This window comes from Dendrobates tinctorius, unplaced genomic scaffold (assembly GCF_039654945.1).
Source record: "Dendrobates tinctorius isolate UK_male_01 unplaced genomic scaffold, ASM3965494v1 ptg000093l, whole genome shotgun sequence".
Taxonomy (NCBI): domain Eukaryota; kingdom Metazoa; phylum Chordata; class Amphibia; order Anura; family Dendrobatidae; genus Dendrobates; species Dendrobates tinctorius.
The window spans coordinates 5,407,799-5,433,850 of record NW_027361761.1 but is presented as its reverse complement, the minus strand read 5'-3'; the positions used below and the strand labels follow the sequence as shown (position 1 = coordinate 5,433,850).

Below are 26,052 nucleotides of genomic sequence, written 5' to 3'. Positions count from 1 at the left end.
ACTATCACAATGTCTGGTTGGTTAGCCAACACCTGCTTATCCGCCTGGATCTTGAAGTCCCGCAGGATTTTAGCTCTTTCATTCTCCACCACTTTTTCTAGTGTCTCCCAACTGGACTTAAAGGGACTTAGCCCATATGCTGCGCAGATGATCCTGTATACAATTTATATGTATATACAGCTCTGACAAAAATGAAAAGACCACTGCGAAATGTTCATTTTGTCTGATTTTTCTCTACATTTTTGAGTAAAATGTGAATTGCTCTTTTCTTCTATAAACTACTGACAACATGTCTCCGAATTTCCAAGCACTAAATTTTGTATTTATTTTCGGAAAATGAGAAATGGTCAAATAACAAAAAAATGCAGAGTGCTTGTAGACCTCAAATAATGCTAAGAAAACAAGTTCATAATCATTTAGAAACAACAATACTAATGTTTTAACTCAGGAAGAGTTCAGAAATCAATATTTTGTGGAGTAACCATGATTGTTAATCCCAGCTTTCCTGCGTCTTGGCTGCTTTCCTCCAGTCTCTCACACGGCTTTTGGGTGACCTTATGTCACTGGTACAAAAATGTAAGCAGTTCTTCTTTGTTTGGTGGCTTGTGACTCTCCATCTTCCCATTGATTACATTCCAGAGGTTTTCAGTGGGGTTCAGGTCTGGAGATTGGGCTGCCCATGACAGGGATTTGATGTGGTGGTCCTTCATCCACACATTGATTGACCTAGCTGTGTGGCATGGTGAATTGTCCTGCTGGAAAAACCAGTCCTCAGAGTTGGGGAACATTGCCTGAGCAGAAGGAATCGGCTGTTTTTCCAGGATAACCTTGTATGCGGCTTGATTCATAAATCCTTCGCAAAGATTAACCTGCCCAATTCCAGCCTTGCTAAAGTATCCCCAGATCATCACCGATCCTCCACCAAATTTTACAGTGGGTGCAAGACACTGTGGCTTGTACGCCTCTCCAGGTCTCCATCTAAACATTAGACGACCAGGTGTTGGGCAAAGCTGAAAATTAGACTCATCAGAGAAGGTTACCTTACTCCAGTCCTCTATGGTCCAATCCTTAAGGTCTTTAGCAAACTTCAGCCTGGCTCTCCTTTGCTTCTCATTGATGAAAGGCTTTTTTTCTAGCTTTACACGACTTGAGCCCTGCCTCTAGGAGCCTGTTACGAACTGTTCTTGCCCTGCACTTCACCCCAGCTGACATTTGCCTTTCCTTTTGTAGGTCACTTGATGTCATCCTGCGGTTGATGAGTGACATTCGAATAAGATGACGGTCATCCCGGTCAGTGGAGAGTCATTTTCATCCTCTGCCGGTCTGCAGCTTTGTTGTCCCCAATGTCTGCTGCTTGACCTTGTTGTAATGGACTGCCATCTTAAAAATTTTAAGGATGGAGGCAACTAGTGACGCTTACTGTATCCCTCTGCTAGTAAAGCCAGAATTCAGCCCTTCTTTTTCTCACTCAAGTCTTTTCATTTCCTTTGGCATGGATAAAAGTTATTTTTTCCTTCCTATTACTAGCACTTATTTTCCCATCCAGCTTGTCCTATTGCAAGAGGATTGTGAACACCAGAACAGGGGTTTTTAGGCTGAGTGCACACGTACTTTTTAGCCATGCGGATTTTTCCGCGCAGAATTGAAGAAATCCGTAGGTCAAATGACCTGCATTTTTCCTGCGGATTTCTTCCTGTTTTCTTGCGGTTTCCCCCTGCGGATTTGGAGAATGGAGCAGGTGGAAAACCGCACAAAAGAAGTGACATGTTGCTTATTTTGAACCGCGGAAAAATCCGAGTCTGCACAGCGGTTTTTTTTTTTCAATTGACTAACATGCTACTGTGCATCACAATGCGGATATGCAGTGTTTCTGCGTGGAAAAATCCGCTGCGGATCCGCTCGATATATGCATCGTGTGCACATGGCCTTATACTTTCCTTCATTAAATAAGATTTGGTTCAGGTGATCAACTAATCAGAAGCACATTAAGTAGAATGAGGTGTACTCTGGTTGGAATTCACCTGACAGTGGAATGGAATGGCTGTCAGACATGGAGAGAAGAGGATTCTTATAAAACTGCAGTGGTCTCTTAATTTCTACCAGAGCTGTATGTATATATACACATATATATTTTTCTCATTATTTCCATATATTTTTGGCATAATATATATATATATATATATTGAAAATAATACACAATAAAGTGTGTATATACACACACATTATATTTTGCTATTATTTTCACTATTTTTGCATTGGATTTCATTAAATATTTTGCACCAGTGACTATCAGAATTCTTTATTTCCCTGCGCATTGCTGGCTGCAGAATGAGTTAACTGAGCCTCCATCAGTGAGCGCCTTTATTAACTGAGCCTCCATCGGCGAGCTCCTTTATTAACTGAGCCTCCATCAGCGAGCTCCTTTCGACAGTCAGGTTGTAATCTGACTTTTTCTGAGCCTCGCCTAGCTGGAAGCAGAGACGAAAGTTGATATGGTCATAAAATCGGCACAGACGAGCTCAGAAAGACACAGTCAAGAGTTACAAAGCTCAGCTCAACATCACAAACTCTCTCTCAAAAGGAGCTCACTGATGGATTCTCAGTTAACTCATTCTGCAGCCAGAAATGTGTAATGAAGCAAAATGATGCAAAAGTTTGGATGGAAGTCATGAATTTGGACACATGCATTTAAGTAAAGATCCCAAAGGAGTCCATATGCTTTAAGTGAGAAATATCTTCATGAGTTGGCACCAAGTGAAGCATGAAGGAGCCGCCAAACAGTTAATGGGTGGTCTAGTGAATTAAAACAATTTATTTTCAACATCTCCGCTTGCAGTGTATAGGAGCAAACCTTGCATCTAGGAGGTAGAAAACCTGAGCAGAACGAATACTTTGTTACATCCAGTCTAGACAATGACCTGTGAGATAAATCCAGCAGCTCAGACCTTCTTCTGGATGGTGCATTTTGCTACAGTGTATCAGCGCAGGGAACTTGTATCAGCTCGGAGACCCCACTGTGGGGAGCAATTGCTGCAGACCCTCAGCGGTGCAAAAGGAAGGTGCCGGGGGTCCGGGTAACGCTTCCATTCACTGACAGCCAGCAGAGGTGCTGGAAAACGATCAGGGTTTACACAGCGGTAGGTGTCAGCGCAGGATGTAGGGATCACAGGGCCGCGGCCGGGATCGCTCCCCCTCCTCCTCCCAGTATTCCCGGACGACGTGGCTGGGAAACGTGATCATTCCTGGACACTGAATCACCCACGCTGGAAATACAGAACCCAAACCCCACCACCATCCCAGGACACAGCTCACTACCAAATCTGAGAAACCAACTGCGATAGCTTCTTAAGGGCCTTTAAAAAGCAGCACAGAGTATTTCAGGATATGGGTGGGGAGAGACCCTCAGCAGCACAGAGTATTTCAGGATATGGGTGAGGAGAGACCCTCAGCAGCACAGAGTATTTCAGGATATGGGTGAGGAGAGACCCTCAGCAGCACAGAGTATTTCAGGATATGGGTGGGGAGAGACCCTCAGCAGCACAGAGTATTATTATTATTATTTATTGTTATAGCGCCATTTATTCCATGGCGCTTTACATGTGAGGAGGGGTATACATAAAAACAAGTACAATAATCTTAAACAATACAAGTCATAACTGGTACAGGAGGAGAGAGGACCCTGCCCGCGAGGGCTCACAATCTACAAGGGATGGGTGATAATACAGTAGGCGAGGGTAGAGCTGGTCGTGCAGCGGTTTGGTGGATCGGTGGTTACTGCAGGTTATAGGCTTGTCGGAAGAGGTGGGTCTTCAGGCTCTTTTTGAAGGTTTCGATGGTAGGTGAGAGTCTGATATGTTGTGGTAGAGAGTTCCAGAGTAGGGGTGATGCGCGAGAGAAATCTTGTATGCGATTGTGGGAAGAGGAGATAAGAGGGGAGTAAAGAAGGAGATCTTGTGAGGATCGGAGGTTGCGTGCAGGAAAGTACCGGGAGACGAGGTCACAGATGTATGGAGGAGACAGGTTGTGGATGGCTTTGTATGTCATGGTTAGGGTTTTGTAATGGAGTCTCTGGGCAATTGGGAGCCAGTGAAGGGATTGACAGAGGGGAGAAGCTGGGGAATAGCGGGGGGACAGGTGGATTAGTCGGGCAGCAGAGTTTAGAATAGATTGGAGGGGTGCGAGAGTGTTTGAGGGGAGGCCACAGAGCATGAGGTTGCAGTAGTCAAGGCGAGAGATGATGAGGGCATGGACTAGGGTTTTTGCAGATTCTTGGGTGAGGAATGAACGGATGCGTGAAATATTTTTGAGTTGAAGTCGGCAGGAAGTGGAAAGGGTTTGGATATGTGGTTTGAAGGAGAGATCAGCGTCAAGGATTACTCCGAGGCAGCGAGCTTGTGGGACTGGGGAGAGTGGGCAGTCATTTACTGTAATTGATAGGTTCGTACGGGGGGTCACGTGAGATGGGGGAAAGATGATGAATTCTGTTTTGTCCATGTTGAGTTTCAGATATCTAGTGGAGAAGAAGGATGAAATAGTGGACAGACATTGAGGGATTCTGGTTAGTAGGGAGGTGATATCTGGTCCAGAGATGTAGATCTGTGTGTCATCAGCATAAAGATGATACTGAAAGCCATGAGATTCTATGAGCTGTCCCAGGCCAAAGGTGTAAATAGAGAACAGCAGGGGCCCAAGGACTGAACCTTGTGGGACTCCGACAGATAGGGGGCGAGGTGAGGAGGTGGTGTGTGAGTGGGAGACGCTGAATGTCCGGTCTGTTAGGTATGATGAGATCCAGGAGAGGGCCAAGTCTGTGATGCCGAGGGATGAGAGGGTCTGTAATAATAGGGAATGGTCCACTGTGTCAAAGGCAGCCGACAGGTCCAGGAGGAGGAGGACAGAGTAGTGTCGCTTGCTCTTGGCAGTTAAGAGGTCATTGGTGACCTTAGTAAGGGCAGTTTCAGTGGAGTGGTGTGACCGGAAGCCAGATTGTAAGCGGTCGAAGAGGGAGCAAGAAGAGAGATGGGAGGACAGTTCAAGGTAGACGTGTTGTTCCAGTAGCTTGGAGGCGTATGGGAGAAGTGATATAGGGCGATAGCTAGATACAGAGGATGGGTCAAGAGAGGGCTTTTTGAGGATAGGTGTGATGGAGGCATGTTTAAAGCTTGAGGGGAAAACACCAGTTGTTAGTGACAGGTTGAAGAGATGGGTTAGGGTTGGGATGAAGACTGTGGTGAGGTTTGGGATGAAGTGGGATGGGATTGGGTCGAGTGCACAGGTGGTGAGATGTGATCTTGAGAGTAGAGTGGAGAGTCGATCTTCTGTAATGGTGAAGTTGGTTTTGAAGGTGGAGGGCTGGGAAGTCGGGAGGAAGGGCTCTGGGGGTTGTTGACCAAAACTGTCCCTGATGTTATCAATTTTCTGCTTGAAAAATGAGGCAAAGTCTTCAGCTGAGATGAGTGGGGAGGGAGGAGGTGCTGGGGGGCGGAGGAGAGAATTGAAGGTGTTGAATAACTGTTTAGGGTTGTGAGACAGGGAGGATATGAGAGATGAGAAGTAGGTTTGTTTAGCTGTGGCGAGTGTGGTCTTGAAAGTAGTGAGGGACTGTTTGAATGCGATGAAGTGCTTGTTGGAGTGGGATCTTTTCCATCTGCGCTCAGCAGCCCTGGAAGCTTGCCTCAGCTCTTTGGTCAGGCTGGTGTGCCAGGGCTGTCTGTTGATTTTGAGAGTTTTGGTATGTGTAAGTGGGGCAGCGGATTCCAAAGCTACAGCTATTGTGGTGTTATATAGAGCGGCAGCGTCATCCGCATTGTGTAAGGAACTTATATCTGTAAGAGGGAGGAGGGATTCAGAGAATGAGTGTAGGTCAAGGTGTTTAAGATTCCTGCGAGGGTGTGAAAGTTTGTGGGGTGGGGATTGTAGACATGGAGTGAAGAGGGAAGAGAATGTGAGCAGGTTGTGGTCAGAGAGAGGAAGAGGTGAGTTAGAGAGGTTAGATAGGGAGCAGAGGCGGGTGAAGATGAGGTCCAGTGTGTGGCCATCTTTGTGGGTGGCTGTAGAAGACCATTGAGTGAGGCCGAAGGAGGAAGTGAGAGATAGAAGTTTAGTGGCAGCTGAGAGGGAAGTGTCGATGGGGATGTTGAAGTCGCCCATGATGATAGTAGGGATGTCCGCGGAAAGGAAATGAAGTAACCAGGTGGTGAAGTGGTCAAAGAAGGTGGTGGCTGGCCCTGGGGGGCGGTAGATGACAGCCAGTTGGAGGTTGGAGGGGGAGTAGATGCGCACAGAGTGCACCTCAAAGGAAGGGAGGGTAACAGAGGGTGGCAGTGGGATTGGGGTGAAGGAGCAGGTATCTGACAGGAGAAAACCAACTCCTCCACCATGTTTGCTGCTGGGGCGGGGGGTGTGAGAAAGGTGGAAGCCGCCATACGAAAGTGCAGCAGGAGAGGCTGTGTCAGAAGGGGTGAGCCAGGTTTCGGTGATGGCGAGGAAGGAGAGTTTGGTAGTAACAAAAAGATTATGGATGTAGGAAAGCTTGTTGCAGACAGAGCGAGCGTTCCACAGAGCTCCTGTTAGTGGGACTGGGGAAGCGGGGGCTGGGTGAATGGGTATAAGGTTGGAGAGGTTACGGAAGGTTGTGATAGAGTGTGGATGGGAGGTAGAAATGACTGTGGGAATGTGGTGAGGAGGACCAGGATTTGGGGAGATATCGCCAGCAGTGAGAAGGAGCAGAGAAAGTGTTAGCAGGTGGGAGCAGGAGAGGGCATGAGGGGGCTGTCTGTGTTTGGAGACAGAGGATTGTATGTTAAGGAACAGTTTTGAGGCGGAGGTGAGGTGGATGGGGAGGATTGAAGAAGAGATGAACAGTTCCTTACTAGGAGTAGGGATTAGGGGAATTAGCAGGAAGTGAAGGATTATTGGGGTGAAAGTGAAAACAAACAGAAACATTGTTTACAGTGACTGTGTCCAGTTACCTTCAGTTCCCTTCTGGTTTTAATTCTTAAATTAATCTTCACACTTCTAGCACACACTTATAGCAATCACAATGCAGACTGAAGTCTATGCAGACTTGTGCTCTGCAATATATGTACAACTAAGTGCAGTCAGGTGTGAAGCAGAGAGGAGTGGTCTCTGCTCATTTTGGTCAGACAATTAAGAGTGGACCATATGTATATGATCAAGCCAGAGTAAACAAGGTCATAAATAACACTGGGGTAAGCTGGGGTTAGCTGAAAGACATACCATGTGAATGCTAGGTGCAGAGGCAAGTCTATGTGCAAAGCTGGGTGATGCACTGTGTGTCCTTCATAGACAGACAGCAGGAGAGCTGGGTGGATGGACATACCATGTGAATGCTAGGTGCAGAGGCAAGTCTATGTGCAAAGCTGGGTGATGCACTGTGTGTCCTTCATAGACAGACAGCAGGAGAGCAGGAGAGCTGGGTGGATGGACATACCATGTGAATGCTAGGTGCAGAGGCAAGTCTATGTGCAAAGCTGGGTGATGCACTGTGTGTCCTTCATAGACAGACAGCAGGAGAGCAGGAGAGCTGGGTGGATGGACATACCTGTCGGAAGAATAGAGATGCTTGTTAGAGTGCGATGGTGGCAGGTAGCAGGGCACAGTCTGTATACATCCTTCTGGTTTTAATTCTTAAATTAATCTTCACACTTCTAGCACACACTTATAGCAATCACAATGCAGACTGCACAATGCAGAGTATTTCAGGATGTGGGTCAGGAGAGACCCTCAGCAGCACAGAGTATTTCAGGATATGGGTGGGGAGAGACCCTCAGCAGCACAGAGTATTTCAGGATATGGGTGGGGAGAGACCCTCAGCAGCACAGAGTATTTCAGGATATGGGTGGGGAGAGACCCTCAGCAGCAGAGTATTTCAGGATGTGGGTGGGGAGAGACCCTCAGCAGCACAGAGTATTTCAGGATATGGGTGAGGAGAGACCCTCAGCAACAGAGTATTTCAGGATATCGGTGGGGAGAGACCCTCAGCAGCACAGAGTATTTCAGGATATGGGTGGGGGAGAGACCCTCAGCAGCACAGAGTATTTCAGGATATGGGTGGGGAGAGACCCTCAGCAGCACAGAGTATTTCAGGATATGGGTGAGGAGAGACCCTCAGCAGCAGAGTATTTCAGGATATGGGTGGGGAGAGACCCTCAGCAGCAGAGTATTTCAGGATATGGGTGGGGAGAGACCCTCAGCAGCACAGAGTATTTCAGGATATGGGTGGGGAGAGACCCTCAGCAGCACAGAGTATTTCAGGATATGGGTGAGGAGAGACCCTCAGCAGCAGAGTATTTCAGGATATGGGTGGGGAGAGACCCTCAGCAGCACAGAGTATTTCAGGATATGGGTGAGGAGAGACCCTCAGCAGCAGAGTATTTCAGGATATGGGTGGGGAGAGACCCTCAGCAGCAGAGTATTTCAGGATATGGGTGGGGAGAGACCCTCAGCAGCACAGAGTATTTCAGGATATGGGTGAGGAGAGACCCTCAGCAGCAGAGTATTTCAGGATATGGGTGGGGAGAGACCCTCAGCAGCACAGAGTATTTCAGGATATGGGTGAGGAGAGACCCTCAGCAGCAGAGTATTTCAGGATATGGGTGGGGAGAGACCCTCAGCAGCAGAGTATTTCAGGATATGGGTGGGGAGAGACCCTCAGCAGCAGAGTATTTCAGGATATGGGTGGGGAGAGACCCTCAGCAGCACAGAGTATTTCAGGATATGGGTGAGGAGAGACCCTCAGCAGCACAGAGTATTTCAGGATATGGGTGGGGAGAGACCCTCAGCAGCACAGAGTATTTCAGGATATGGGTGAGGAGAGACCCTCAGCAGCAGAGTATTTCAGGATATGGGTGGGGAGAGACCCTCAGCAGCACAGAGTATTTCAGGATATGGGTGAGGAGAGACCCTCAGCAGCACAGAGTATTTCAGGATATGGGTGGGGAGAGACCCTCAGCAGCACAGAGTATTTCAGGATATGGGTGGGGGAGAGACCCTCAGCAGCACAGAGTGTTTCAGGATATGGGTGGGGAGAGACCCTCAGCAGCACAGAGTATTTCAGGATATGGGTGAGGAGAGACCCTCAGCAGCACAGAGTGTTTCAGGATATGGGTGGGGAGAGACCCTCAGCAGCACAGAGTATTTCAGGATATGGGTGAGGAGAGACCCTCGGCAGCACAGAGTATTTCAGGATATGGGTGAGGAGAGACCCTCAGCAGCACAGAGTATTTCAGGATATGGGTGGGGAGAGACCCTCAGCAGCACAGAGTATTTCAGGATATGGGTGAGGAGAGACCCTCAGCAGCAGAGTATTTCAGGATATGGGTGAGGAGAGACCCTCAGCAGCACAGAGTATTTCAGGATATCGGTGGGGAGAGACCCTCAGCAGCAGAGTATTTCAGGATGTGGGTGGGGAGAGACCCTCAGCAGCACAGAGTATTTCAGGATATGGGTGGGGAGAGACCCTCAGCAGCACAGAGTATTTCAGGATATGGGTGGGGAGAGACCCTCAGCAGCACAGAGTATTTCAGGATATGGGTGGGGGAGAGACCCTCAGCAGCACAGAGTGTTTCAGGATATGGGTGGGGAGAGACCCTCAGCAGCGCAGAGTATTTCAGGATATGGGTGGGGAGAGACCCTCAGCAGCACACAGTGTTTCAGGATGTGGGTGGGGGAGAGACCCTCAGCAGCACAGAGTATTTCAGGATGTGGGTGGGGGAGAGACCCTCAACAGCACAGAGTATTTCAGGATATGGGTGGGGAGAGACCCTCAGCAGCACAGAGTGTTCCAGGAGCCGATCGTTGATCTAGCAGGGGAGCAGACAGAACCAGGTAACATTGATCAGCCTCCTGCGCTCATGTGTTCCCGATATCAGTGATTCTCCCCTGCGCGGCACTGATCGACACCACTTTTTGTGACTTCGCAGGAGAATCGACGCTCGGGAGACGACCGACGGACACGCGGGAGGATCCGAACCGATCAATTAAACCACAAGAATCCTAGAACTCGGCGCCCGACGGCAGGAAAAGAAATCGCTACTTATTTTACTCTGTCACTAAATACGGCACAAATAAAACATTGTGAAAAAGAAAAAAAAGGAAAAGCGCTCGAGGGGCTTCATCATAGTCACCTGCAAAAGAAAAAAGCTTAAAGGGAAACTCCAAACTGAATACACAGACGGGGTCCGGGGGAGGCTTAGGCTGCTTTCACATATCAGTTTTTTGGCATCAGTCGCAGATTGTGAAAAACTGAAAAGCCGGAACCCAATAGTAGTAGGGAAGGGGGTAATACGCATGGAGCTTCCCAGGCTATGAATATCAGCCCGCAGCTGTCTGCATAGCCTTTACTGGCTATTAAAAAAAAAAAACATTGGGTCCCCCTATATTTTATAGCCAGAAAGGCTACGCAGACAGCTGCGGGCTGATATTCATAGCTTAGGAAGGGGCCACGGATATTCGCCCCCCCGGCTACAAATACCAGCCCACAGCCGCCCCAGAAATGGCGTATCTCTAAGGCTGGTTTCACATTCGCGCTTTTTAAGCGCACGCACGGCCGGGGGTAGCTCCGCCCCCGAGCCGGCTCTCTGCCCGGCGTGCCCGCCCCTTCCTTGTAGCGCCGCCTCCTAGCGCACAGCGGCGCCTGCGATCGGCGCACCCTATCTTTAGCATAGGGTGCGCAGATCGTGCGCAGGCCGTGCGCTAGTTGCGCTTTGACCTGCGCTGCGCACTTTTGACGGTGCGCCGTGCGCACCAAAATCCGAAAAGTTTGATTTTGGCGCGCACGGCGCACCGTCAAAAGTGCGCAGCGCAAGTCAAAGCGCAACTAGCGCACGGCCTGCGCACGATCTGCGCACCCTATGCTAAAGATAGGGTGCGCCGATCGCAGGCGCCGCTGTGCGCTAGGAGGCGGCGCTACAAGGAAGGGGCGGGCACGCCGGGCAGAGAGCCGGCTCGGGGGCGGAGCTACCCCCGGCCGTGCGTGCGCTTAAAAAGCGCGAATGTGAAACCAGCCTAAGATGCACCAATTCTGGAACTTAGCCCCTCTCTTCCCACTGCCGTGTAGCGGTGAGATATGGGGTAATATAAGGGGTTAATGTCACCTTGCTATTGGAAGGTGACATTAAGCCCGGTTAATAACGGAGAGGCGTCAGTAAGACACCGATCCATTATTAATCTTATATTAATAAAGGGTTAAAAAAAAAACCACACACAAGAATAAAGTATTTTATTGAAATAAAACAACACGTTTTTTTCAAAATTTTTATTACACGCCCAGATCCTAGAGCAGCCATCAATCACCTGCTCGGATGATGGGACTACTACTGTCCCATCATTGGCTAACGTGTCAGTCACTTTCAGTGTAGCAGGCCTAGCCCGATGGGACTTGTAGTCCCATCGGACGATGCCTGCATACACACACACACACACACACAGCCTGCACACACAGTGTCGGCGCATGCGCAGTTTAAAAAACGGAATCCATCGTTTGTCGGACAGCGACGGATCCTGTGCCCATAGGCTTCCATTCTAGCAAAAATCAAACAGCGCTTGATCCGTCGCTGTCTGATTTTTCAACATACACAAAAAACGTTGCTCTGTGCGTCGTGTCCGGCCGCCAGACGAAGAGTTTCTGACGGATCCGGCAAACGACGGACGAAAAGTGCGCCATCCGTCGCTAATACAAGTCTATGAGAAGAAAAAAAAAAACGGATCCAGCGGCATCAGTCGCCGGATGTTTTTTTTCTTCAAAAAACGACAGATTGTGACTGATAGGAGAAAATAGGGAGAAAGGAAAGAAAGAAACATTTCATAGAAATCATTTGTTTGTTTTTGTTTTTTTTTGCTTCTACACCTTTATTTTATTGAAAATAACAGTCGGTTTACAAAATTGACCAAAAATCGCTTGTATAAAATGTTTCCCTCCCGTCCCACGTTCAACATCGAAAAGTAACAATATAAAAAAAAAAAAAAAAAAAAAAAAAAAAAAGGAGATAAAGGCACTTAGAGGGCGAGATGGAGGCCAAACGGTGGAGGAAGAAAAAAAAGAAAACCGCAGATTCCCTTGAGGTTGTTTGGTCCATTGTACGATTACAGTCAGCTCGTTTGTGCATTGATTGGAGACATGTAAATGAGGACGAGACGAGGATGACACCAAGGAAGGGCGTCGGCTACACCATCAACGCGACCGCTACAATAACCGCCGGCGCGGTGCCGGACCGTGTATTACTAAAGTGCTTCCAGACGGACAAAACATCATCACTGCCGAGGATGGCCTCCAAATCGTGACCCTCCAGTCATTGCAAAACCACAGCTCCAGGTCATGCTGGGAGTTGTAGTGGTACTTTTGCAGACGCTGGCTATCCAATTGTTAAACTAGTCTTTAAAAACCCTTGCCTATTCTAGATTTAAAAAAAAAAAAAAAAATGGAGCCTGTCACTTTAAATTCATGTCATTATCACATGCATTGCATATGCTTTTAAAGGGGTATGTCCAGATGGCTGCTTTCTACAACCTGCAGTACATAACTCTTCTATAGGTTATGTCTGGAAGAGGTGCCCTGTACAATAGAGGTGAAAGCTGCAATACCAGGCATGACCTGAAGGCAGGGGTGGCGCCATTATTTGGAGAAAAAGGTTTTCTAATATTATATAGATCCTCTTGAAATCTTCTGCCTGAATATGGAGCCAAATGTTCAATTATTTAGAAGGGGGTAGGGGAAAAAGGGACTATTATTTTAAAGGGGCAATGCCACCATAAATGTTTTGTATAGGGGTCTCATCTGTTATTGGGACCGAGGTGGTTATAGATAACTTATATACTGCCCTGGACTCCAAATAAACCCACTGCCAGTAGTGATCAGGGAAACAGCTACATGAAAAAAAAGATTTGTCACTTGCTATAACTATGTAATATTTCAGTACCTGATGGAAATCCTGCTGTTCTCCAGAATCCGGTGATGTTTTTCTTTTGTTCCTGCGCCTCTCCGTTCCTGAGATATGTCGCCCATGTTCCCTTTATATAAATCTAGTTAGTTATCCAAGTGGGCGTGTGACTGTACTCTTGTTCGTGGGCCATTTCTTGATGGTTACACCTAGTTGGCTAACAAGACTACAAGGAAGCGAGGGACATATCTCAGGAACGGAGAGGCGCAGGAAGAAAAGAAAAACATCGCCGGATTCAGGAGAACAGCGGCATTTACACCAGTGTAAAAAAAAATAAATAAATTACATATTTATGGCAAGTGACAGGTTCCACTTGAAGGACAGTATCAAAGTTTCAAGAGTGAAATTGTGACCTCTATTATAATTGGTTAATTGGTGTCTAAGCAGGTCAGGTCTCACCTAGTGAGTGATATCAGTATACTGGTAGCCGCCTGTCCACATGATGTGTGTGGTGTTACAGCAAAGACCCACTGACAATATGCGATGCCACATACATAACAAACACGTCAACATTTTCGATAAAAAATTCAGGTCTGTTAATCCCCACCCTGGGACAGTGGCCACTTACAGGTGTGTTGTATCCCCAAGCACAGCCAAAATTTGCCTAAAAATGTCTTGGCTACAACTTAGGACAAAGTCCTAATAGCATTATATGAACAAAATATACTGCAATTACAACCTTCGACCACTAGTGGCAGTGAAACGCACAGATCTCTGCCCAATCACAAGATCCAAACCTCTTTTCTGTGGCAATTAAGAAAAATGTGAATGTCAAAAATAAGTTTAGATTATGGTTTTGTGCAATTGTGATTATCCCTATCAGAAGGGACTAATTAGCACGATAAATCCAACATTATACAATGCAAACTTGATTTCATTCCACAATTTCCACTGGATGTGCTATTGAGTGTCGCTTGTTCACAAACAAAGATCCAAAGATCTAAGGCTCGGGCACCAAAGGCTTTGTGATCTTCAGCACACAAGGTTGATGAGGTTTACCATGTTGAAATTTATATCCGGTTGAATAAGGCAAAAAAAATAAAGTTGACCAGGTTCATGAACATGCAATGAGGTACTTTTAAGTCTCCAGTTCCCGCAAAAAAAATTCCCACCGAGGCCAGAAGGTCGAGGAGGAGACTTGACTTGGATCTTTCAGCCACTTTTTAAATTCCAACTTGTTTTATCGCAGGAGAAGATGCTCTGAAAGTTTTTAGTTCTCCTTGCTGTAAAAAAAAAAAAGAAAAGAAAAATAATCCCAAAATTTAAAAGGACAAAAATATTTGACCAATTGACAATCCTTAAGCCATAGATAGGAAGACTCAAAAAAGTTGGACAAGGCACGACCAAACGTCCAGACGGGACACAATGATGGAGGTAGTGCCCCAGGTGAAATGTATGATGGTGTAACTGGCGTCGGGAAAAGTTCACTGTATGAGGGTTTCCAAATAAAAAAATTAAAAAAAAAAAAAGAATACTGTAACTCGCCCAGAAGGAGAGAATGTCCGCGTAACGGGGGCTCGAGGGTACCAGGTACAGGTTGAAGGCAAGTTCGGCACGTTGTGGAATTTTTTGAATATTGTTTTAAATACCATTACAAAAAGTTATTAATGAGGATTCTTAGAAGGCACTTTTTAATTCTCGCCTAGAAGGGGCACAGAAGGTGACCATATCCGGGGCAGGGTTCTAGTCCTGCTTCTCCACATGCCCCAGATTCTGTCAGACGAGGGTTTGGCTTCGTTTTAGAGGTTTTTTTTTTTTTTGTTTTTTTTTTTTTGTTTCATGTTTTTATTACGGAATTTTGATCTTTTTCGGTCGAGGTGTGGAACCATTCTCAGCTTTTATCAATCCGTTTTCATGATAACCTAACAAAGCAAAAAGAAACAAATGAGCAATGTATAAAGATATCAAAAACATTCCAAAGACATTTTTTTCCAGACTACATAAGGATGTGGCCTATTAGAGGGGGCATTTCCATAGGTAAAAGACATCACCTATCCATAAGCTAGGCAATAACTTTTAGATCAGTGGGGTCCGATCACCAGAACGGGGGGGCTTTTTAATCCTGTTAGAAAGGAGAGGCAGAGCGCATGTGTGACCACTCCTCCATTCATGGTGCAGAGCTCTGGTAGTTCCATGTGATATAAAAGTCCACCGTTCTGCAATCGGTGTGAGTTCCAGTGGTCAGACCCCCACTAAAAGTCATCATCTATCTCCTGGATAGATATTTCTACCACCAGAATTCCCCTTGAAAGGTGCAATCTCATTGCCAGTATGAAGTTTCTGGGCAATAGTCAATAGGATTGGGGATGGTGTTGGAGAAAAAGGTGGCCATCCATAGTGCCTCCCATTAGACTTATAAGAGAGTATGTATGACCATCGAAAAACTTGGTAGACCCTGAAAAAGTATCATGGCAGAAGTGTCTGGGGCTTATTATTCTCTTAGAAATTATTGTCCTCCCGGTAGGTGCCCCATCTACGAACCGGAACAAACAACCACTCTGCAGGGGTGGCTCCTGTTCTGACAAAGTCTGTGTATGGCACGTTCGCCAGTTCTTCTGTTCCTGCTAGCTCAATTATCTCATAAATCGGGATCTGGAATGATCAACCCAATCCTGAGGTCTATGACCAGCTTTATGCTTGTAGAGAAGACCATGCTTCATGATGTCTCAAGTGGACCACCAAAGATCTCAAGATAAATAACCACGGTGGGTCATTGAGTCTCAGCCACAGAGCCGCCAACCACTCCTAATAGAAGGGCTCACAGATCCTTTTTTCCAGCCTCGAACTCTTACCTGAATCCCTTTTAAGTATCTTGACCTGTTGCTTGGCCATCACAGGTAAGGGAAGCCTCTTCTTAGAAGCTTGTTCTTTACAGCACTCCCGCCAACGACGCAACTGGAAGTGGATGAATCGCCACATCATCCAGGTCTGCGACACGCACATCAAAAGCAACACAATCATCCTGTGGTAGACAGAAGTCCCAGCTCTTAGGAAACCATGATGGAAATTAGAAAGACTACTTTAGTCAAAAAACTGGCAATCAGGGTTGTCAGCGCCCCACCGGTGGTCTTACTGGTCTTCTAACTTACCTGAAAAGTAATGTATTGAAGTTGCCTTTGTCTGGATTGAAAGTGTGGATCTCCGCTCTAGCAAGTCCAAACCCGATTGTCAAGACAGAAAGGGTTAAAGTAAACAGCCGGGAGACTACAAACACCACCGCCCAGGCATTAAAACTGCAGAGAGAACAAAGAGATTGCTTGAAGGCTCGTTTAGTGCTGAAGAGATTAATACAGGTGGATAAATCTGGTCTCCAATTAGACAATGCTCTGTGAGCTAAAAAGCCTGGACTCCAGACTGATGTAATGTAACCATCCAGACCAGAACTGGGCAAGATGCGGCTCATAGACCATGTCCGGCCCTTTGGCTATTCCTGTTTGGCCCACAGAATGGGACTGCCGAAATGCTGAAAACAGTGACCCATGGGCCACCCTCCCCTGATGTCTCAATTTCGCCGATTTTTGTATCCTCATATGCAGACAACTGTGAATATGTGCAAGGGGCTTGAGGACCCTCATACTGTCCGAGGGGTCCATCAAATGTATGTGGGGGGCAATCCTACTGTATGTGGAGGGGGGGGGGGGGGGAATCTGTGAAGACCATTGTATTATCAGTGACGTCCATCATACTGTCTGTGGGGGCCATCATAATGCATGTAAGGGCCACTATATTGTGTGTGGGGGGTGCGTGTGAAGACCATCATTAACAGTGAGGTCCATCACACTGTGGGGTCCATCATACTGTTTGTGGAGGGCTGTGAAGACCATTGTATTATCAGTGAGCGCCATCATATTGTGTGTGTACACACACCATCATATTAACAGCGAGGTCCATGATACTGTATGTGGTGAGCTGTGGGGTCCACCACACTGTGTGGGGGACTGTGGGGTCCGTCACACTCTATGTGGGGTCCGTCACACTCTATGTGGGGTCCATTATTGTAATATTATGAAATGTACGGTAATTAGAATGGATACGTTAATATTAAACAGAAGTAATTTCAGCCTATTGTTCTGATGGATGAGGGTCCGTATCTCACAGGGAGGGATAAATGAGCGTTATGGCCACAACACAAGATCAGGTAAAGCTCCACAGACCACAACACTTACAGCTTTTGATTGTTTTCATCAGTAAAGTAGAAAAGCCGCGCAATATGGAAGAGGAACTCCGCCACCGACTGCAGCAAGAGCAATATCAACCCCAAACGGGTTAAACTGTGGAGAGTAAAAAAAAGCGAGGTCAGCCTGAGGTGCAATGATTGGTGGAGGCAACGCCAAGTTTATGACTGGATATTTTTGGCGAGTAGCGTTTTATGGAGGTGCGGGAGGGGCTACCACAATGTAAAGGATGGACGGGTGCGGAACGACTCACTTGAGTAAATACGCGCCCCCTGTATGAAGTAGATACAGTACAATGTACTGGAGCTGCCGAGGAATTTCCTCCTGAAAAAAAAAAAAAAAAAAAAAAAAGTAATATACAAAAAGCTTTATTAAAAGGAGCTGCAAGATATATCGTCACATGCAGAGAATGAGATGTCACCGACCTATAAGGTCCCGCCCCCGCGGAGCTCACAGTCACTGCACTCTTCTATTGGGACAGTATCTCTGATATTAGGGCATTAAGCAGGACAGGACTGCGATGACCTCGTGGGAGGTAGCAACCTGTCCATTTTACTTGTGGCAACCACTCTACACCTGCTTTATATCAGGAGCTATCAGGACACGCGTCCTGGGACGTCAGACTTTGTTTTTTTTACCAGGTACTTGAAAATTTCTTCCTTGTAGTTTTTTCTCAAACTATCATATCAGTGCCAGATCTGTTTAGCAGCATTATTTAACAATTATCTAGCAATGTGCGGCACTATTATATATGCACTGTATGGCGGTATTTATTTTGTCCATATGAGTAAAGTGGCTGTTATATACAACATCTATTCTCATTAAGTCAGTGTCTCAGTATTATTTATAAAAGGCATGGCTGTATTCTAAATGAGTTTCACATTGTACAACTACTATGTAGGCATGATATAGCTGTATTATTTAGCCACATATTCTCACACGTACAATATCTACATGGCACTATTATAATATGCACTGATGGTATTACTCTGTGTAGTACAATTACGTATTCACTGCATGCTATATTCTCAATGGGTTCACAGTGTGGCATTATTATTATTATGTATGCACTATGTGCCTGTATTATTTATCCATACAACTAAAGTGGCTGTTATATACTACACCTTTTCTCATTAGTTCAGGAATTCATTGTGTAGCACTACATGGCAGCATTATTTATCAGACAGTACTATTCTCAGGAGTTCGCTGCATGGCACTGTTATGTATGCACAGTAGGGTGGTATATATCCACATGATAAGATTCTGTAGGTTGTGGAAGTATTTATCTATAGGATACCATTTTCATTAGTTCACTTTGTGGCACTATTATGTATGTACCGTATGGTGGTATGTCTCCACAGAAGAATCTGAGGAGTCAACATTATGTAGTGTGTGGCGGTATTATACACACACACACAATACAATTCTGTGGACATTATAGCAGCACTACATGATACTATTCTCAGGAGTTTTCTATGTGGCACCACTATTTTTGTTGCGTGTGGCGGTATTTATCTATAGGATACTATTTTCAATATTTCACTGCGTTGCACTACTATCTATGCACTGTATGATGGAATATGTACAGGATAAGATTTTGAGGTGTTTACTATGGGGCATCACTATGTATGTAGTGTGTGGCGGTATTACACACAAAGTCTCATCATGTAGTAGGGTAGTAGGAAGCGAGAAGCATGCGCGGGGAGGCGACATCATGAAGTGGAATCTGCCAGAAGACAGCGACCTGCCCACTCAGGGGGATTATGTGAGGACCGGGCTATATGAAGGATAATATGGAGAAGTATATGCTGTAGAGTGCAAAAAGAAAAGTTCTCAGCAGCACAGAGAACTTCAGGGGAGCTATGGCGCTGATCTTGTGATCTCTCCACTTTTCTACCTTCGTCCAATAATCTGTAACTTCTTATAATTCAGAATCTACGGAGTTTTGATGCCAGACGGACTCGGTGACACGAGTGTTATTTGCGGTGAAGTCCACATCCGGCTCCTGTGTCGCACGATATAATTAGCCGCCCCGCGCTCACCACGAGCGGCCCGGCCTGTAGTCGTGGGACTATCATTACACAGCGGCTTCATCCTCTGCGCACACGGCAAATATAAAAAAACAGACGTGTCCTCATGTCAGGGTCACGAGACAGCGGGGATGTCTCTGGCCATAATCCACCCTATGGGGGGAAAATGGAGTCTCTGGCACCGCAATCTCAGCCATATGCTCCAGGCAATGGAGGAGACCCAAAACGCGTGGTCCCATCACTGTACCATTCATACAGGGCAGCTCTCCTTTCAAACGGGGACGATATGGGGCACGCTCGGCCAGTCTCAGGAGATGAAAGGTTTGCCATTATCAACCTACCAAAACTCATTCACCACCCCATGACCTGGCAGAAAGATGATGGGCACCGGAACAGACGCGCAACTGGAATGGCATGACGAAAGGGAGGTCCTGTGCCCGCGCCATCACTTACCCGCAGGTGTCCGATCTCTGGGATTCGCACTTTTAGTGATGAGTGATGGAGCACGGCAAACTTCCATCTCCTGCCCCCCTACAGACCCTGCACATCGTATTTTACAAAGACTGGACAGGTAGAGTGACGGTAATGGACGCAGGCGCGGCTCACCTTCTTTACTTTTTGGAAATATAGTTCTGGCAGGGCGTGCAGCCAATACGCCAGCTGGCACAGGTAGAAAAACTTCACTTGAAATCTTGAATGGGGAAAAATAAAAAAAAAATAAAAGTAAAATAAATGTATAAGTTTTAACAAATGGAACAATTATTTATATCAAAAATGGCTTTCGGTATTTAGAGAATGGCGGCGTATTCTGAAGAGAGATGGACCCCGGCGACACTTACGGTAGATACACATGAGGATAACTTTCCCATAGGGTCTTTGGATTGGATAAATAACCTTCCTAGGGAGGAAAAAAAGCACAGATGTTTTATAGAAGGGTTAAATGGAGCAATAATCATCATCATCGCACAGTATTAAATGGTGACCCGCTACAAAAAAAAAAAAAAATTCAAGTGATTTCCCATTCATAAGATAGGAGACACATTGCTGATTGCTGGCGGACCGACCATTGAGAGGCCCAGAAACCACGAGATCGGGGCTGTGGAGCGGAAGTGTGCATACTAGCGGTCTCATAGGCAAAGAGCGGTGCAGGGCTGAGCATGCACACCTCCATTCTATCCAGGATCAATTCTGGAGCCTCGATCTCAATATTATTAGGGTCCCACTGGTGAGACCCCAGTGATCAGCAAGTTGTCCCCTATCCCCCTCAGCCCTGTGCACACTGCATGAACAGAGCTGGTTCACGGGCCGTGAATGCTCCATAAAACCTGGGTGCCGGCTGTGTTATATAGCCATCATCTGAGCCTAACTGGTCTGATCGCAGCAGTTTAACCCTTTAAATGCCACAGTCAACTGTGACGGCAGAGGTTGGAAATGACTTGATTGTTTTATCATGGTAGCCGGGGGCCTCCTAAAAGAAGGGTGAAAACTATTGAACGCGCCGCCAATTTTTTAAAAGTAAATATATTAATATATTTCTGAAGGTGTAATGACATGAAATTCTCACCAGATGTCGGTAACACCCCATCCAATCCACACAGGCAAAGAAATCACCATAGAGGCCCATAATTAAGTGTAATAATGAGACATGACTCAGGGGGGAAAAAAAAAAAAAAAGTATTGAACACGCTTACTGACATTTATTTAATACTTTGTACAATAGCCTTTGTTGGTGATGAAGCTTCAAGAAGCCTCCTGTATGGAGAAACAAGTCGCAGGCATTGCTCAGGTGTGATTTTGGCCAATTCTTCTCCACAATCACTCTTCACATCCTGAAGGTCCCGTGGAGTCCTTCTATGAACTCTGAGATTTAGTTCCTTCCATACATTTTCTACAGGCTCGGCCATTCTAGCAGATTTATTTTCTTTGAAACCGATTGATAGATAACTTGGCTGTGTGTCTGGGATCATTGTCTTGCTGAAATGCCCACCCTCGTTTCAACCTCATCGTCCTTTTAGATGGCAGCAGATTTATATCAAGAATGTCTCAGTACATTTGTCCATTCATCATTCCTTCAATTACATGAAGTTTGTCAGTGCCTATGCTGAAAAACTGTTAGTATGGTGTTTTGTGGGGATATGCAGTGCCTTTTGGCCTCCAAACATGGTGTGTATTAATTATGCCATCCAAAGAATGTACTTTTGGTCTCATTTGACCAGGACTATATTCTCCCAGTAATTCACAGGATTGTCTAAAGTTTGTTGAGCAAACTTTATATGCGCCTCAGCATGCTCTATGTTCAGCAATGGAGTCTTCCGTGGTGAGCATCCATACAGGCCATGGACGTTGTGTGGTGAGCGTGCATACAGGCCATGGACGTTGTGTGGTGAGCGTGCATACAGGCCATGGAGGTTGAGTGCATTACTTACAGTTTTCTTTGTAACAATTGCACCTGCTGATTCCAGATCTTTCTGTACCTCTCCACAGGGGGTCTTTGGCTCTTGGACAACTCTTCTGATAATTCGTCTCACTCCTTTGTCTGAAATATTGCAAGGAGAACCTGGTCATGGCCTCTTTATGAAGAAATGATGTTCTTCCCACTTCCGGATTATGGCCCCAACAGTGCTCACTGGAGCCTTCAGTAGATTAGAAATTCTTCTGTAACCAATGCCATCAGTAGGTTTTGTAACAATAAGGTTGTGAAGGTCTTGAGACAGCCTAGTAATTTTACCCATCATGAGATGTTTCTTGGTATGAGACCCCTTTTTATACACCATAAGTTGAATCAGCTGATATTTTTTCATTAAGTGGCAGGATTGCGTTCTAATTACTCATATATTTCAGCAGCTGTCAGGACTTCCCATGGCTTTTTGCACCTCTCTTTCTTAATGTGTTCAATACTTTTTCCCTGTGTCATTTCTCACCATTACACAATTTATGGACATCTCTGGTGATTACTTTGCCTGTGAGTATTGGATGGATTGTTACCGACATCTGGTGAGGATTTCATGTCAAGTGCACCTTTAGAAACAGATTTGCTTAGAAAATTGAAGACATGTTCAATACGTCCTGAAAAAAAATCCTGAAAGCAAAGATAACCCCCTTGGAACGCTATCACCCAAGGGTTTGTATAAATGTGGCTCTGCTCCAAAACACATCCAGAGCTGCATTCAGAATTCTGCTCATCTCCCTTAAGGTCCAAGACTGCAGTGACAGACATCTCAATGCTACACACTGCTAGGGTAGCAGTTGTACAACTCTGACTATCACATCTGCACCCTTCAGAGTGGCATGTCTGTCGCAAGTGTCATTTATTACCATCTTATTAGGGATCCTAATTATCACCCCATTATTTAGTACAGAGCCAAATACGCCATCATAGTACGACTCACCGTGGCTGCAACATACAGACCCCAAAACATGGAGGTCATATGAAACGCCGCCAGCTGCCCAGACTCATTAAAGCGGCTTTGTTTTACCTTTGATAGGTGGAGGCGCCGGTTAATTTTCTGTGGATGAGATAAAAACAAATAAAAACCACACAACCAGTGTTGAGCGATACTTTCCGATAATGGGAAATATCGGATCGGATTGGATCGAACCGATACCCAAAAAGTATCGGGTATTGCCAATTCCGATACCGGAAAGCCATGCAAGTCAATGGGGCACAAATATCGGAATTAGAAAAACCCCTTTCTTTACTTGCACATCCAGTTCGGGGGGGGGGGGGGGGGGGAAAGAGTGTGGGCGGTGCGTGGGCAGACACTGTGCGTGTCTGTGTGTGCGGGCGGGGTCTGTGCGGGCCTGCCGGGGGTCTGTGCATGTGTGCAGGCATCGTCCGATGGGAAAGTCCCTTCGGGCTATGCCTGCTACAATGATTGTGATTGACCCGTCATCCGGCCTATGTGTTGAATGTAAAAAAAAAAACAAAAAAAAAACCACATACATACTACATTCATACAACATACATACATAGTACATACTACATTCATACAACATACTACATACATACTTCATATATACTACATTCATACAACATACATAAATACTTCATATATACTACATTCATGCAACATACATACAGTACATACATACTATATATACTACATTCATACAACATACATACTACATACAACATACAACATACATAAAACTTGCTACAGACATACAACATACATACTACATACATAGTCATACAGTACATATAACAAAGAGTACATAATCCCCATCACTTGTCATTTTGATCCCCGAAGTCAGTGTCATCTGTAAGAAATATTAAAATAACAAACAACCGATATACTCCCTGATCCGCAGAAATCCACGAGTGTCCCACGACGATCTCCTGTGGAGAACAGCAGCATCAGCTGATGCCACCGCTCTCTAGAATACAATGATGGGAGGTAGGTATCCTTCCGCACTGTATTCCTCCACCACTGTAAAAAAAAAAAAAAAAAAAAAATAGTCCCTAGTCACACTTTTGGCATTGCTGTGTGAGAAAGTTCCCACGCAGCTTTTGCCATAAAGTGAGACCAGTGAACTATAGTAACCTTTCAGTGATGCACTGCAGGAGATCCTCGTGGGACACTTGTGGATTTCTGCGGATCAGGGAGTATATCGGTTGTTGGTTATTTTAATATTTTTTACAGTGAGATGACACTGGCTTCGGGATCAAAGTGACAAGTGATGGTGAGTATGTACTCTATGTTATATGTACTGTATGTCTATATGTATGTATTGTATGAATGTATTGTATGTAGTATATATGTAGTATATATGAAGTATGTATGTTGTGTATATGTAGTATGTATGTAGTATGTTTTTTTGTTTTTTTTTTTACTTTCAACACATTAGCCGAATGATGGGACTACTACTGTCCCATCATTGGCTAATGTGTCAATCACTGTCACTGTAGCAGGCATAGCCCAATGGGACTTGTAGTCCCATCGGACGATGCCTGCACACACACACACACACACACACACACACACACAACCCCCGGCAGGCCCGCACAGACCGCGCATCATGATGACATCATTTCAGCAGCCAATCACAGCCACAACACTGGCTCATTGCATTATGGGAACTTCCGATTCCGGTATTCGATATTGTAAAAATATCGGTACTCGGTATCGGAATTCCGATACAGCGAATAGCGGCCGATACCCGATATTTGCAGTATCGGAAAGCTCAACACTACACACAACACATTATTTTCCAAGTGTCTTTGGTACTTATGAAAACCACAGGAAGCATAAACCAGCTGAGAGATTCTCTATAGTAGAGCCCTGCTGGCTGTTATAACTTGCTGCAAACGTTATGCAGGCTGCCGGAACTGGTGGTTGGCTATGCATGTGGAATCTGAGCCCATTCTTCATGGTCACCAATATTCTCAGGTTGTTGAGAATGACAAAAATTCTAAAGAGTAGAGATCATTGCTTTGTACAAACAAGGAAAAGGATGCAAAAAAATACAAATATAATGAATGTTCCTAGAGATAGTGTTGGAAGCATTGTTCACAAGTTCAGACTCCTAGGAACACCAGCTACACCATCTGGACGTGGCAGAAAGAGGAAGCTGTCACCGGCAGTCAGCAGACTCTTGAGGAGGTTGGTGGTTAAAAACCCTCTAATGACTGCAAAATACCTGCAGCGAGACTTAGTGGCAGCGATAACAGTAAGGCTCATATTAAACCTTGGAGGTCTTCATGCCCAAACTTCGAGACGTCATCTCCACTAACCAAAAAGCCCAAGAAAAGTTTGCTCCAATGTGAAGAAAACCCTATAAATAAAACTTAGAACATTAGTGATTCAAAACAAACCTTGAACTTTTTATTTCTATGTATGAGTGGTATGTCTGGAGGAGGCAGAAGGAAGCTGAAAAGAACACCCTGCCTACAGCAAAGCATGGTGTTGGCGCCAACAGTGATGATGACTCAGTGATGCCTACAGTAAAGCATGGCACTAGCTCAGTGATGCCTTCAGTGAAGCATGGTGTTGGTTCAGTAATCCATACAATGATGATGGCATGATGATTCCTTCAGTGAAGCATAGCAGTAGTAAAGTGATCTCTGCAGTAAAGCATGGTGGTTGATTTGTGATGCCTACAGTTATTGATCCGCAATGGCTTGATGATGCCTTCGTAAAGCATGGCGCTTGCTCAATGAGGTATAAAGTGAAGCACAGCGGTGGCTTGGCGACGCATACATTCATAAATGGGAGTAGCTTTGGGGCGCCTACAGTAAAGCATGGTGGTGTTTCGGTGATGCTTTGCTTCCTAGTGTGTGGAGGGCAAGGTAGTTTCAAAAATGCCATATGTGATGAAGCTGAAAATTGGGCGCCATTGGTGCTTCCAAAATACCTTACAGTCCACCAAGGTATTGTTTCACAAGACGTTCTGGCAGACTCTGGATTGGTCATCACTGTCACTAGATTTTAACCCCATAAAGAATCTTTGTAGGGATGTAAAGAAGGCGGCTGCAGCAGAAAATCCAAAGATACTAGTGTCCTGGAGACCATTGCATAAGCAGATAGCTGATGTCTGGCTATGGAACATGTCTACAGCAAGTTATAACAGCCAGAGGGGCTCTACTAAGCACATGAGACGCTTGTCATGAAGGGACAAATAATACTGAGACTGCAGTGACCAGTACAAGCGATATTTTGGGCTGAATATGGAGAAACCATTTGTTATGTTACAGTGAAGAAAATAATTTTTTGATCCCTTGCTGATTTTGTGAGTTTGCCCACTGACAGACATGAACAGTCTATAATTTTAAGGGTAGGTTAATTCTAACATTGAAAGATAGAATATCAAACATAAAATCAAGAAAATCACATTGTATAAAATTATATAAATTTATTTGCATTTTGCAGTGAGAAATAAGTATTTGAT

General features: G+C 45.5%; 2 protein-coding genes across 3 annotated transcripts in view; one reads left to right on the top strand and one right to left on the bottom strand.

Annotated features, from left to right (window-relative positions):
- Positions 1–10,121, top strand: part of EFHC1 (EF-hand domain containing 1) — a 57,547-nt gene extending 47,426 nt beyond the window's left edge. The window contains exon 10 of the mRNA XM_073586407.1: positions 9,945–10,121. Within this exon, the coding sequence (XP_073442508.1) occupies positions 9,945–10,005 (61 nt within the window). The 3' untranslated portion in view covers positions 10,006–10,121. The remainder of the gene's footprint in view (positions 1–9,944) is intronic.
- A 1,594-nt stretch (positions 10,122–11,715) lies between these two features.
- The window catches only part of TRAM2 (translocation associated membrane protein 2), a 30,534-nt gene continuing 16,197 nt past the window's right edge, over positions 11,716–26,052 (bottom strand). Inside the window, exons 4-11 of one of the 2 annotated variants that reach the window (XM_073586405.1) lie at positions 22,554–22,670; positions 20,004–20,062; positions 19,771–19,855; positions 17,388–17,458; positions 17,126–17,230; positions 16,049–16,192; positions 15,752–15,945; positions 11,716–14,821 (exon numbers count right to left, since the gene is read on the bottom strand). In XM_073586405.1, coding sequence (XP_073442506.1) covers positions 14,748–14,821; positions 15,752–15,945; positions 16,049–16,192; positions 17,126–17,230; positions 17,388–17,458; positions 19,771–19,855; positions 20,004–20,062; positions 22,554–22,670 — 849 coding nt within the window. In that variant the 3' untranslated portion in view covers positions 11,716–14,747. The remainder of the gene's footprint in view (positions 14,822–15,751; positions 15,946–16,048; positions 16,193–17,125; positions 17,231–17,387; positions 17,459–19,770; positions 19,856–20,003; positions 20,063–22,553; positions 22,671–26,052) is intronic. The other variant, XM_073586406.1, reaches the window with a different exon arrangement.